This window comes from Myotis daubentonii, chromosome 9, assembly GCF_963259705.1.
Source record: "Myotis daubentonii chromosome 9, mMyoDau2.1, whole genome shotgun sequence".
In the NCBI taxonomy this organism is placed as follows: Eukaryota; Metazoa; Chordata; class Mammalia; order Chiroptera; family Vespertilionidae; genus Myotis; species Myotis daubentonii.
Window position 1 is genome coordinate 10,174,015 of NC_081848.1, and position 13,003 is coordinate 10,187,017.

General features: G+C 35.3%; 1 protein-coding gene across 3 annotated transcripts in view; it reads left to right on the plus strand.

Moving 5' to 3' along the window:
* Positions 1–13,003, plus strand: part of DYNC2H1 (dynein cytoplasmic 2 heavy chain 1) — a 305,024-nt gene that overhangs the window by 191,453 nt on the left and 100,568 nt on the right. For all 3 annotated transcript variants that reach the window (XM_059707923.1, XM_059707921.1, XM_059707922.1), the window contains one exon: positions 11,019–11,179. In XM_059707923.1, the coding sequence (XP_059563906.1) occupies positions 11,019–11,179 (161 nt within the window). The remainder of the gene's footprint in view (positions 1–11,018; positions 11,180–13,003) is intronic.

The following is a 13,003-nucleotide window of genomic DNA, read 5'->3' on the forward strand; positions in this document are numbered from 1 at the left end:
CCGTGCACATAGCCATCTCTATTCTATCCTACTGTATTAGTTTCCTAGGGTTTTCCTAAGTGTACCATACACTAGGTGGCTTCAAGCAACAGAAATTTATTCTTATAGTTTTGGACTCCAGAAGTCCAAAATCAAGCTTTTGTCAAAGCCATGCACCCTCTGAAATTTGTAGGAGACTTCTTCCTTGCCTCTACCTTGTCTGGTGGTTTGCTGGAAATCTTGGGTCTTCCTTGACTTGTTGATACTTAACAAATCCCTGCATTCATTGTCACATGACATTTTCCTTGTGTGTCTCCATGCTCACATGGCTGTCTTCTTGTAAGGTCACCTGTCATAGGGGATTAGGGACTCACCCTACTTCAGTATGACCTCATTTGAAGTTAACTAATTATATCTGTAATGACCCTATTTCCTCAAAAGATCACATTCCGAGGTATTGGGTTTAGTACTTCAACACTTATTTTTATGGGAAAAAGTTCAATGCGTAAGATCTACCAACCCAACTTTTCACATAGTCGCTATCTTCCACTTCACCCTCCACTGGAATATGCAGATACACGCGGATACACACAAATATTTTGAAGCTCCCTTTAGATGGATCATTCGGTTGGCTGGCAATGTATATATGGAAATGGGTCTGGACATACTCTGTGCTTTTCTTCCCTTAAGCATGGAGAGGAAAGTCCCTGTTCATTCATTTGTTATAGGCTCTTTATTCACTAGGTAATTTTTACTCACATTGGTCATAATGTTTATCCATCTAACTCTATATTGCAGATGACAGATATCCATCTCAAACTCACGTAAGTGAAAAAAGGGAGAAAGTATAACCAGAAAGGTAGAGGTAGGGCTGGCCTCTGGGCTACTTGGTTTCATGGACTCAAAACAACATGGGGAGACTTCCTTTCTTTGCCTCACCCTTGCTGGTCCTTTTTTCTTTCTGCCACCACCCCTTTGTTTTACTCTCTTTCTATGTCTTTACCTTTCTCTGTCTCTCACATTACTTCTAGACTTTTGTTTAATTCTTACTTGTATGTTGACGTTAGCCTCTGGGTTCATATATATTCTGGGGGATAGGGCTGCTGATATCCTGGGATAGACTTTAAAGCTTGTGATTAAAGAGAACTTTCCCTCCAAACTTCATATATGGAAAGCAGTTTCTCCAAAAGAAGTCATGGAAGGGGCTGTTACCAGTTCCGAGAAGAACTGCTGGTACAAACAATAGATAGCCATTATAGTAAGCTTACATGTTATCTGTTTTAAATAATATTCATATTTAAGTAGTTTGATAGTTAAACCATTAACTTATAAAGTACATTCCTTTAAGAGCTACAAATATGTAACTTTTTTGATTCTGAAGAATAAAGTAGTTGAATAAAGATATTAGTGTCCATGTTAAAAATGTTGATAAGCATACTTTATCTTGTAACTGAAGAATGTAATATGTTACCAGATATAAACAAGAATTGAATAATACTTGCATACTAGTAGGTGTATAATAAATATGAAAATCAACTATCCCTATATTTACTACTTAAGTTAGCTAATTGAAGTAGCCTTTTTGAGAAAATAAAAGCAATAAGATAGAAATTCTTTATTTCTCACCAACAAATCTATATACTACCTGCTTTGGTACTTATATTCATCCTTTCACTGCTGTTACTATGAATGAATGCCCTTGTTCCAACTAAAGACCAGCCCATTTATTTAAGTTGTTGTTTTTTGTATTCTTACCATTATTCTCTTCTCCTGCATTATCAATTTCACCTCCTTAACGGGATCATTTCATTAGCAAACAAACAGATTTTAGTATCACCTGTCTTAAAAGTACCTCCCATGACCCTGTTCCCTCTCTAGCTACCATCCTAGTTCTTTACTTCCTTTTGCTATAAAACATGTTGAAAGTGTGTCCGTAATTAGAGACTGCAGTAACCCATTTACTCAACTCTTCTTCTGTCTAGACTATTATATTTCTCCTTTCATACCTCAACAGTTTTAGGGAATTTTTCACTTTCCTTTCCTGGCTGCTTCTCTGCCTGTCTTCTAAATATTGGAGTGATCTTCCTTCCACTACAGTCTTACTTTGTTTTCCCTTTCACTGTTACATATTTTCTCTCTAGGTAACCTGGCCTAGTCCCTGGCTATAAATGTCATCCATGAATTACTAACTCTTTTATCTGTTATTTCTAGCCCTGACATGTTCCTAGAATTCTATAGACTCACATATCCAAATGCTTATTCGATGTTTGCATGTGAATGTCATATCATCAATTTAACATGACCAGTACAGAACTTTTCATGTGTCTATGCTAGCATCCATTCAGTTGCTGAAACCAAAAACCTAAAAGTAATCCTTTCTCTTTTTTCTTACTTTAAATATACAATCTACCAGCAAGTCCTTTTAATTCTCACTCTGAAATTTACTCTGATTCATTTCCTTTTTTGTCATTACTTTAACCCTAATGCAGACTACCATCATCTCTCACCTTAATTACTGTCCTAGCTTTGGCTATGTTTGGCTGTTCTATATTCAGAATATAGGTATCCAGAATCCCATCACTTCTCACACCTTCACTACCACCTATCACTTTGTTCAACCACTATCATATGAGCAAGTTTATTGCCATTCAGACCTCTTTTCTTCCCCACTTTCAGTTTATTCTCAGCATAGCAGCCAAAGTGCCTTGTGAAATATGTTAGATCATATTACGCTGTTCAACCTCTTCTGATGGTGTCTCCTCTTTCTGAGTCCTTACAGGCTCTTACCTCCCTGTCGTTTTTCTCTTTGCTTCCCCTCATATCTAATCTTACCGCTCTCACTCCTGCCCAGTCTTTTCCAAGCATAGTGGCCTTTTTCCTGTTCTGGTGCAGGGATGGGGAACCTATTTTCTGCCAAGGGCCATTTGAATATTTATGACATCATTTACTTAATAAAATTCACTTAATATAAATTCATGTTGCTATGAAAAAAGCTCCTAGATTTATTGAATTTTGAGTCCAGCCTGCAGTTGCCTTGGCAGGGCCAGACCAAATGATTTCTCTGGCCTTACACACCCTGTGGGCCCACCGTTCCCCACACCTGTTCTAGTGCTTTAAGTGTGTTTCTGTATCTCAAGACCTTAGCATTGGCTGTTCCTTCTTCCAAGTGAGCTGTACCCCCAGTTATCTCCCTCACTTCTCTGTTCAAATGTCATCTTTTTCAGTGAAGATTTCCCTGAACACATGATGTAAAAATTACCTATTCTTTCCTGGCTCTCTATATCCCCCTTACTCTGTTTATTTTCTGTAACAGTTGTCAGGACCTGACATACTATACATTTTTTTTAATTGTTTGTCCCCCAACTAGAACATAAGTCACATGAGGGAACAAATTTTGTTTTGGTCACAGTTGTGCCCCCAATGCCTTAAACAGCTCTGGAAGGAACATAGAGGCACTATAAATGTTTGTTAAATCAGTGACTCCCTAATTTGTCTTCCTACTTCATTTCTTGCTTCCCTCCCAATCTATTCTCTCTAGAAAGCTGTGTGATCTTAAAACAAACAAACAAAAACTTAAACTAAATCATACTTGTTTTTTACATAAAATTTCCAAATTTTTCTTCAAACACTGAGAATAAAATCCAGGTTTTGTATACAAGCTTAAAAGGCCCCACACAGTCTGGCCCTGCTTGCTTCTCTGACCTCATTCCAGACCCTTTTTGCTTGCCCCCTGTGCATTCGCTCTGTTTGCTCTGTTTCCTCTTCTTCTTCTTCTTCTTTTTTTTCATGGATGGCTCCTCTGTGTATTCAAGTATTAATTTAAAACATTGCATTTTCAAAGGTCTTTCTGGGCCACCTAATCTGTACCGACACTAATTCTCTACATAGTAACACTATCTGATGTATTTCTGGCTTATCTATATATTTATTGTCTGTTTATGTGACTTGATGCAAGTTTAAGTAAATCAAGGACATTTTCAGAGAGTTTTTAAAGAATCTATTTTTTTTAATCACCCATTTAGTCTTTAAATATATGCTCTTTGTTGCATACCACACATGACCTATTTTATTGACTTTGTATTTTGAATCTCTACTAACTCTTTGGAATATTTCTGTTATGGCACTATGTAATTTCCAGGTTAAATGACATTTATGGTTTAACAGCATTAAGCAAAAACCTCATGAGAGTCACATATTCAAATACTTTCAAAGTTTAATATATTTCCAAAACTGTTACCAGGAAACCCAGGGTTGGACTCAGGCTGCTTGTCGCTGTGTCCAATAACGAAGGCAGGGTTGAATCATATAAGGCGTTTATTGAAAAGGCTAGCCAATCATGAAGATACGGCACTTACAAGCATTCAAATCCTGTCTTCCAGCAAGGTGCAGGGACAGGATTATATAGGGGAAGGGGCTATGGTGAGTCTGGGAATGGACTTCAGCTATAGTCCTTAGTCATCAGGCGATGAGATGATGATGATGAGATGATGATGTATTGACTCTTGGTGGGTTGGTCTGACCCTGCTTATCGGTTCTGCTTACTGGATTCACAGCCGAGCCACCTCCCCAATACCTTCACACAGGCCTTGAAAAGGAAAACTAAGAAAAACTTAACCCCCCCTTCACATATAAGAAACTTAACCCCTATTCACATAAGCATATTTGTTCTGATTTAAAATAATATGATTATTTTTCAGATTAATTCAGGTGCTCTATGTATCAGATTATAAGTCCCCCCCAATCAAAATGGTGTATGGTTGGATGACTTTATTTGGTCAAGTGATTTTATTAATGTAGTTTTATATAAAATTACAGTTTTTATTGTATGAATAAGTTTTAAAATTTTAGTTTGCTGGAGAATGACAAACACTATATCATTTAAAACAAATTTTAGAGATTTGATTTCAAATATAATTTCTTGAAAATCACTCATGTTTTTTAAATCTCTCTTTCTGTGAGTTCACTATTGGTGTATAAAAATGCCATATATTTCTTGGCATTAATTTTGTATACTGTTACCTTGCCAAATTCATTTATAAGGTCTAATAATTTTTTGATGAAGTCTTTAGGGTTTTCTATGTACAACATCATGTCATTTGCGAATAATGACAGTTTTATGTCTTCCTTTTCAATTTGGATACCTTTTATTTCTTCTTCCTGTCTAATTGGTATGGTTAGCACTTCCAGTACTATGTCGATCAGGAGTGGTGAAAGTGGGCATCCCTGTCTCATTCCTGTTCTTGGGTAAAATGGTTTTAGTTTTTGCCCGTTGAGTATGATGTTGGCTGAAGGTTTGTCATATAAGGATTTTATTATGTTGAGGTATGATCCATCTATTCCTATTTTGCTGAGGGTTTTTAAAAGAAAGGGTGTTGGATTTTGTCAAATGCTACTTCTACATCAATTGATATACAGAATTAAGATACCTAGGAATAAACTTAACTAAGGAGGTAAAATACTTGTACTCGGAAAACTACAGGACACTGAAAAAAGAGATAGAGGAAGACATAAACAGATGGAAGAACATACTGTGTTCATGGATTGGTAGAATCAACATCATTAAAATGTCCATACTACCCAAAGCAATCTATAGATTCAGTGCACTCCCCATTAAAATACTAATGGCATATTTCACAGACCTAGAACGAACTCTCCAAAAATTCATCTGGAATAAAAAAAAGACCTTGAATAGCTGTAGCAATCCTGAGAAAGAAGAACAAAGTAGGAGGAATCTCAATATCAGATATCAAGCTGTATTACAAAGCCACTGTCCTCAAAACTGCCTGGTACTGACACAGGAACAGACATATAGACCAATGGAATAGAATAGAGAACCCAGAAATCGACCCAAACCACTAAGCTCAATTAATATTTGACAATGGAGGCAAGAACATACAATGGAGTCAAGACAGTCTCCTCAATAAATGGTGTTGGGAAAATTGGACAGATACATGCAAAAAAAAAAAATGAAACTAGTCCACCAACTTACACCATACACAAAAATAAACTCAAAATGGAGAAAAGACTTAAATGTAGGACATGAAACCCTAAAAATCCTAGGAGAAACCATTGGCAGCAAAATCTTAGACATCTCTCGTAGCAATATCTTTACGGATACACATCCTAGGACAGTGGAATCTAAGGAGAAAATAAACAAATGGGACTACATCAAAATAAAAAGCTTCTGCACAGCAAAAGAAACCATCAACAAAACAACAAGAAAGCCCACTGAATAGGAGAACATATTTGCCAATATTATCACTGATAAGGGTTTAATCTCCAACATTTACAGGGAGCTCATAAAACTTAACAAAAGGAAGATAAACAACTCAATCAAAAAATGAGTAACAGACCTAAATACATACCTTTTGAAAAAGGACATAAGGCCAAGAGACATATGAAAACATGCTCAAAGTTACTAATCATCCGAGAGATGCAAATCAAAACTACAATGCAGTACCATCTCACACCTGTCAGAATGGCTATCATCAACAAAGGAACAAATGACAAGTACTTGGGAAAATGTGGAGAAAAAGGAACCCTCATGGACTGCTGGTGGGAATGCAGACTGGTACAGCCACTGTGGAGAACAGTATGGAGTTTCCTCAAAAAACTAAAAATAGAACTTCCATTTGACCCTGTGATCCCACTTCTAGGAATATATCCCAAGAAACCAGTAACACCAACCAGAAAGGATATATGCACCCCTATGTTCATAGCAGCACAATTCACCATAGCTAAGATCTGGAAACAGCCTAAGTGCTCATCAGCAGATGAGTGGATTAGAAAACGGTGGTACATCTACACAATAGAATACTGTGCTGCTGAAAAAAGAAGGAATTCTTACCATTTGCAACAGCATGGATGGAACTGGAGAGCATTATGCTAAGTGAAATAAACCAGTCAGAGAAATATAAATACCACATGATCTATTCATTTGTGGAATATAATGAACAAAAACAGAGACAGAGAAGCATCGATCAGACTGTCAAACCTCAGAGAATAGGTAGGGGAGGGTGGGGATAAGGAGGAGATATCAACCAAAGGTCTTGTATGCATGCATATGAGCCTAACCAATGGACACAGACACCAAAGGGGTGAGGGCATGAGTGGGGGGCTATAGGGGGATAAGGACACATGTGTAATACCTTAATAAAGAAAAAAAAATCACTCACATGGAAAGATTTTTATTAAGTTTTAGCAATCCTTTTTTATAATCTATAAATTTAAAATAGTTATTTTAAAAATATGTTAATGAAAGTAGTTTTGATTTACAGATTTAAGTTATTAGAGCATTCCTCAAATCTTTTAGGCATGCCACTTTACTCCTATAAATCAAGCCTTATGTGCTAGCCAAATCTGCAACATTACTTTTTTGAAAATAGTTGTTACCAAATGCAATGATTATGCCTTTTTAAATTCTGATTTAATTTTGATTTGTTACTAACTCTCCTGAGCAAAGTATTATGCTTTGTGTATTTAAGTATTACAAAACATGTTCTTGGAAGGTGCTGCAGTATCTATAGGAATCAGAAACTTCTCAACAGTTCTCCAAAAAGCCTTTTTGAGCCTTGCAATTTTCCTAGTTTTACAATCTCTTATTCATGCTTGCAACCCATCCCAGTCCCAGGGACCTTGCTTCCATAGCTCAACCTGTCTCGTGAGGTCTGTGTATAAGAGGAAAGGAAGGACATTCATTTTCTATGGCATCTGTAATAAATGATCATAAATTAGCTTAAAACAACAGCCTTCTGTAGGTCAGAAGGCTGGTGGGCTCACCTGGTTCCTTTGCTCCAAGTCACCCAAGGCTAAATCCAGGTATTGGCTATTGGGAGGCTCTGAGAAGAATCCATTTCCAAACTCATTCAGGCTCCTCATAGAATTCAACAGCATGCAGTTGTAGGATTGGGGTTCCCATTCCCACTTCTGTCATTTGAGGACAGTCACATTCTTTTGTTTGTCATCCTCTTCCACCAGCTTTAAAGCCAGACTTGGCAGATTGATTTCTTCTCATGCTTCACATCTCTGATCTCTTCGTCTGGCTCACCTTTCCTGCTTCTTTCTTCGCTTCATCACTTTGACTTTAGCTGGAGGAAGTATTTTCTGTTTTTAAGATTCCAAGTGATTAAATTGCTCCACTTACATGTGCAATGTCCCTTCACAGCAATACCTAGATTAGTGTTTAATTGAACAACCGAGGGATAGGAATCTTGAAAGGGATATCTTTAGAATTCTGCCTACCATAAATGTTTTTTGTTTGTTTGTTGGTTTGTTTATTTTTTAGGCTTGAGTATTATTCCTTTTTTAAAGAGTATTTTCCCACTTGGTTAATACATATTCAGTTAGATATTGATTGCTGATTGTCTTTCTTTTTATTGATGTTAGTGGTACATTTTTAGAGTTGTCTTTTCTCTCCAATAAAGGAAGAGTAATTTTGTACATCGGATGCTTGTTAGTCTCTTTGTTAAAGAAGATGAGATGAATGAGGAAGAATGAATCTCATACCTACCACCTGTAATAGTTTTATATTAATGTTCTACTTATTTAGGTACTTGAAAAGTGCAGGAGTTATAGTCTCTTCTTTTTAAACTGCAAATTATTTCTTTTTTACTATCTCAATATTTTACCTAAGTAAGATATGTTAAAGGTTTACATTATTTCTTTAACTATTTTTAGTTTTTTATTTTTCTTTCAAAATAAGTGATTTACTTTACAGAGGAATGGTCAGATTATAACATCAGTGATTTACAAGTAGTTCTATACCATGATAATTCACAGTGCAATGAAGATTTTGGGCTCTTTAATTTTATTAAATAGTTTTGAATGATTCACACTGCAATTATAATGGTATCATGAGTCAAAATTACTTGAGTTAATAAAACCAAAGATTTTGTTAATTATATACAGAATCAGTTCACTTAAAATGCAGTGGAGATTTTATTGGAGTTTTGTGGGATGAATGGCTAACAGAGAATTCCAAGTAACATGAATGTATCACCTGTGTTATCTTAAATGGTGTGATATTTTTCATGACTTTTTTCTCTAATCCAAAGTGTTTCAGTACTTTAAAATGTTGTATAAAATGAACTGAACATATACAGGGTGGGGCAAATTCCATTGTGAGAACGTGAAACAGAGTTTATTCTTGTATTGTTATTTATTAATTATTGTATTATTTTCCATATGAACAACTGTAACTATACTTTTGCTCCTGTATTTCTCTTCTCTGGAATTTTGACCAGAGAAGTAATAATTGAATTTATAGTAGGCTCTGGATAGAAAATGATGAACAAAGTAGATATGATTCCTGCCTTAATGGAGTTTACAGTTTACATTTGTTAAATTAAGAAATGATATGGTTCCCTGACTGGTTTGGCTCAGTGGATAGAGCGTTGGCCTGCGGACTGAAGGGTCCCGGGTTTCATTCCGGCCAAGGGCATGTACCTTGGTTGCGGGCACATCCCCAGTCGGGGGTATGCAAGAGGCAGCTGATTGATGTTTCTCTCTCATCAATGTTTCTAACTCTCTATCCCTCTCCCTTCCTCTCTGTAAAAAATCAATAAAATATATTTTTTAAAAAAGAAATGATATGGTAATCCACATTTAAAATTTTAAATATATTGGCATATATTTTCCAAATAAAACACATTTTAGTTCATAGTTATTTTATGAGAAATATATTTATATATATTTTGACATTTTTATCACACAATACATCTAATTAGAGGTCTATGAGAAGATATAGAACAAAAGATAAAGATCATCATGGTTAATCATGGTTAGAGATAATCATGGTTAATATTTTTACATATATTTTTCTATTCTTTTTAGACCCATAGATGTGTATACATTCCAATATGGAATCATGTTGTCTGCTCTGTTGAGTAATTTCCTTTTCAGTAAATCTCCATTTTTGTAACTTTAATTGCATTATAAGGCTACCAGAAATTACTCAGTTAGACTCCTTGATGTCTTTCCCCCAGTTTTTAATATCAGCAGCCAAAATGAAAGACCTTGTACATGCTTCTGCATTCATATCCTAAATTATTTATTACATTGGTTATTGTCATTTAAATTAATCAAAGGCCAGGCACAGTTATAAGACTTTGATATATTTTATCAGGCAGTGCATTTAATTGGTCTTGAATGTGTATTGAGTTTGTGCCTATATAAATGAATGTTTGAATGAATGAAAATACCTCTTATTACATTGCCACAAGTATAGTTAAGAAAACCAAGACTGTATGTTTTAGTGATTTGGACTCGGCTAGCAAATGTACACTGAGAGCTATATATTTCTATCTGTAAACTAGTCATTCTTTTTTTTTAAAAAACCATATTTTTATTGATATCAGAGAGGAAGAGAGAGGGGGAGAGAGATAGAAACATCAATGATAAGAATTGATGGGTTGGCTCCTGCACGGATAGAGCCCCGAAACCCAAGCATATGCCCTGACTGGGAATCAAACCTTGACCACCTGGTTCATAGGTCAATGCTGAACCATTCTGGTCGGGCAAACTAGACATTCTTTTCATTCTATGCCACTTTTTCTTATCTTAATGCATGTACATAAGAAGTAACTTTATCCTATATCATAACAGTGAACTTGTTTACCAGACCATGTAGAAATCTGATTCCCCATATGCATTGCACAGAGTAGGTGCTCTGTTATCACATACAGGAAGGGAAAGCTGTGTGGATGGATGGCTGGGTCATCTCCTGTAGGGAGAAAATGTATATTAAGACCACAATGCTGATTCTGTGCTTCTCCATCTGTTAAATGTGGTCACTGAGATACCTTGTAGTGTAGGAAAGATTAGATGATAAGGATCTAAAGCATTTAGTAAAATGCCTGGCACTTTAAGTATTCAATTAATCTTAGTTATTACTAGTGTGTGAATGATTTTAGAGGGTGAAAACTTTAATATGTATGGGATTATAATTCATGTAATTACTCTCTGTTATATATTATGTAATTAGTTTTAATAGATAGTTCTCTGACCATTTTATTTTTAAATTTCTTTAATATGTCTTTTAGGTCTGAAAGAGTTGTCCCCACTTCCTCTAAATCTCAAACGTTTGTACAAGGAGACACTAGAAATTGAACCCATCTTGATCATTATTTCTCCCGGTGCTGATCCTTCTCAGGAACTGCAAGAACTTGCTAATGCTGAAAGAAGTGGAGAGTGTTATCATCAGGTGAGTGCATTTACCCTGCTGATTTTAACCGTACTTGATCCTATTAGTGAAACAGACATGTTTTGTTTTAGTAAACCAAATAAAGTTTTCCCAAAGTGTCCACTTCCTGATTTGTTGCCTTACATGGTGATAGGAATTTTGCAGATGTAATTAAGTTAATTTTGGAGAGGTTATCCTGGGTCATCCAGGTGGGCCCAATATAATCACAAGGGTTCTTATAAGAGGGAAGCAGAAGAGATCAAGTGAAGGTCAGAGATGGGATGATAGAAGCAAAGGTCAGAGAAATGCCATTTTATGCTGCTGCTGTGAAGGTGGAGGAGAGGGCCAAGAGCAAACACATCTGGGGGTCTTGTAGAAGCTGGAAAAGGCAGGGAAGATTCTCTCCTAGAGGCTCTGGAAAGAGAACAGCCCTTTTAATACTAATTTCCTTTTCAAACCAAACACTTTGATTTTAGACCAGTGGGACTTCTGACCTTCAGAAGTCTGGTAAGATAATAAATTTGTCTCGTTTTAAGGCTTTAAATTGTAGTAATTTGTTATAGCAGTAATTGGAACTAATATATTTGACTACATTTGAATAATTTTTAAAATTTTACTAGTATACTATTACAACAAATCACAACAATATTTACCTACAAAAACTGAAATAAAAGAAGTACATAAATTTAAAATAAATTATCTAATATAATATCATTTTTTTTCTGAGGTATATTTAGAAGATTTAATTTGTTCAGATTACCTACTTTTTTCAGTTCAGTTTGCATGCAAGTTTGAAAATCGATTTACCCTCAATTTTTAACAAATGAATAAATAAACCTTTTTCATTGGGAAAATAATAATGATTTAAAAAGCAAATATTTCACAGCAACCAAAAATGAAGAGAGTGTTATGAGGAACATAAATAGATGATAGGAAAAATATCAGTTAGGCTCAGTTGTGCAGATTTTGCACAGTCTAACTTTTAGAAAATTTTATTTAGTCCTTATTATGTTAACATACTTATTAGAATAGTATTCAATTATCAATAAGGTGTCTTGAGGAAGGGGAGCCTGTTTCTATAGGTTGCATTGTTAGTAGAAAGATAAAACTATTTGCATTCACAGTAGGTTTGAGTATTTAAACTTCTTGAGTTTTGTGTACTGAGCTTGCAAAATTGTTTAATGTAGGAGAACCTTTAAATATGTATATACTTATTTATACTTCTGTTATTTAAAAATTTTGTTACTATGCTGAACATATATATGTTAAGCCTAATAACATATTAGTGCAAATTATTTTTTTATTTAAGAAACTGGTGTGTTTTTCTCTTTTGGTGTGCTTTTCATTTTCCTGCTGTGCTTTAAAACTTTTTTTCTTACAATATCTCCTAAGGATTCATGAACCTTTAAGGTGTTTTCACATAACTTATGACTTATGGAAACTTTTGAATTTTCTATTTTGAGTTACCATTTCAGTTCAGCAAAATGTCCTTTTACTCTGATTATGTTGTACATTACTTCATTTCATTTAAAATGGCAAACTAACCATCATTGATTTGGCTCAGTGGATAGAGAGAGCACTGGCCCGTGGACTGAAGGGTCTGGGTTTGATTCCCGATAAAGGGCATGTGTAGGATGCAAACGATCGATGTGTTTCTCTCACATCAGTGTTTCTCTCTCTCTCTCTCTCTCTCTCTCTCTATCTCTCTCTCTCTCTCTGTCTCACTCTCTCTTCTCCATCCCTCCTTTCCACTATTTCTAAAAATCAAAGGAAAAAATATCCTGGGGTGAGGATTAATAAAAACAAAAAACTAAATAAATGGCAAACTAGTATGTGCATTGAAAC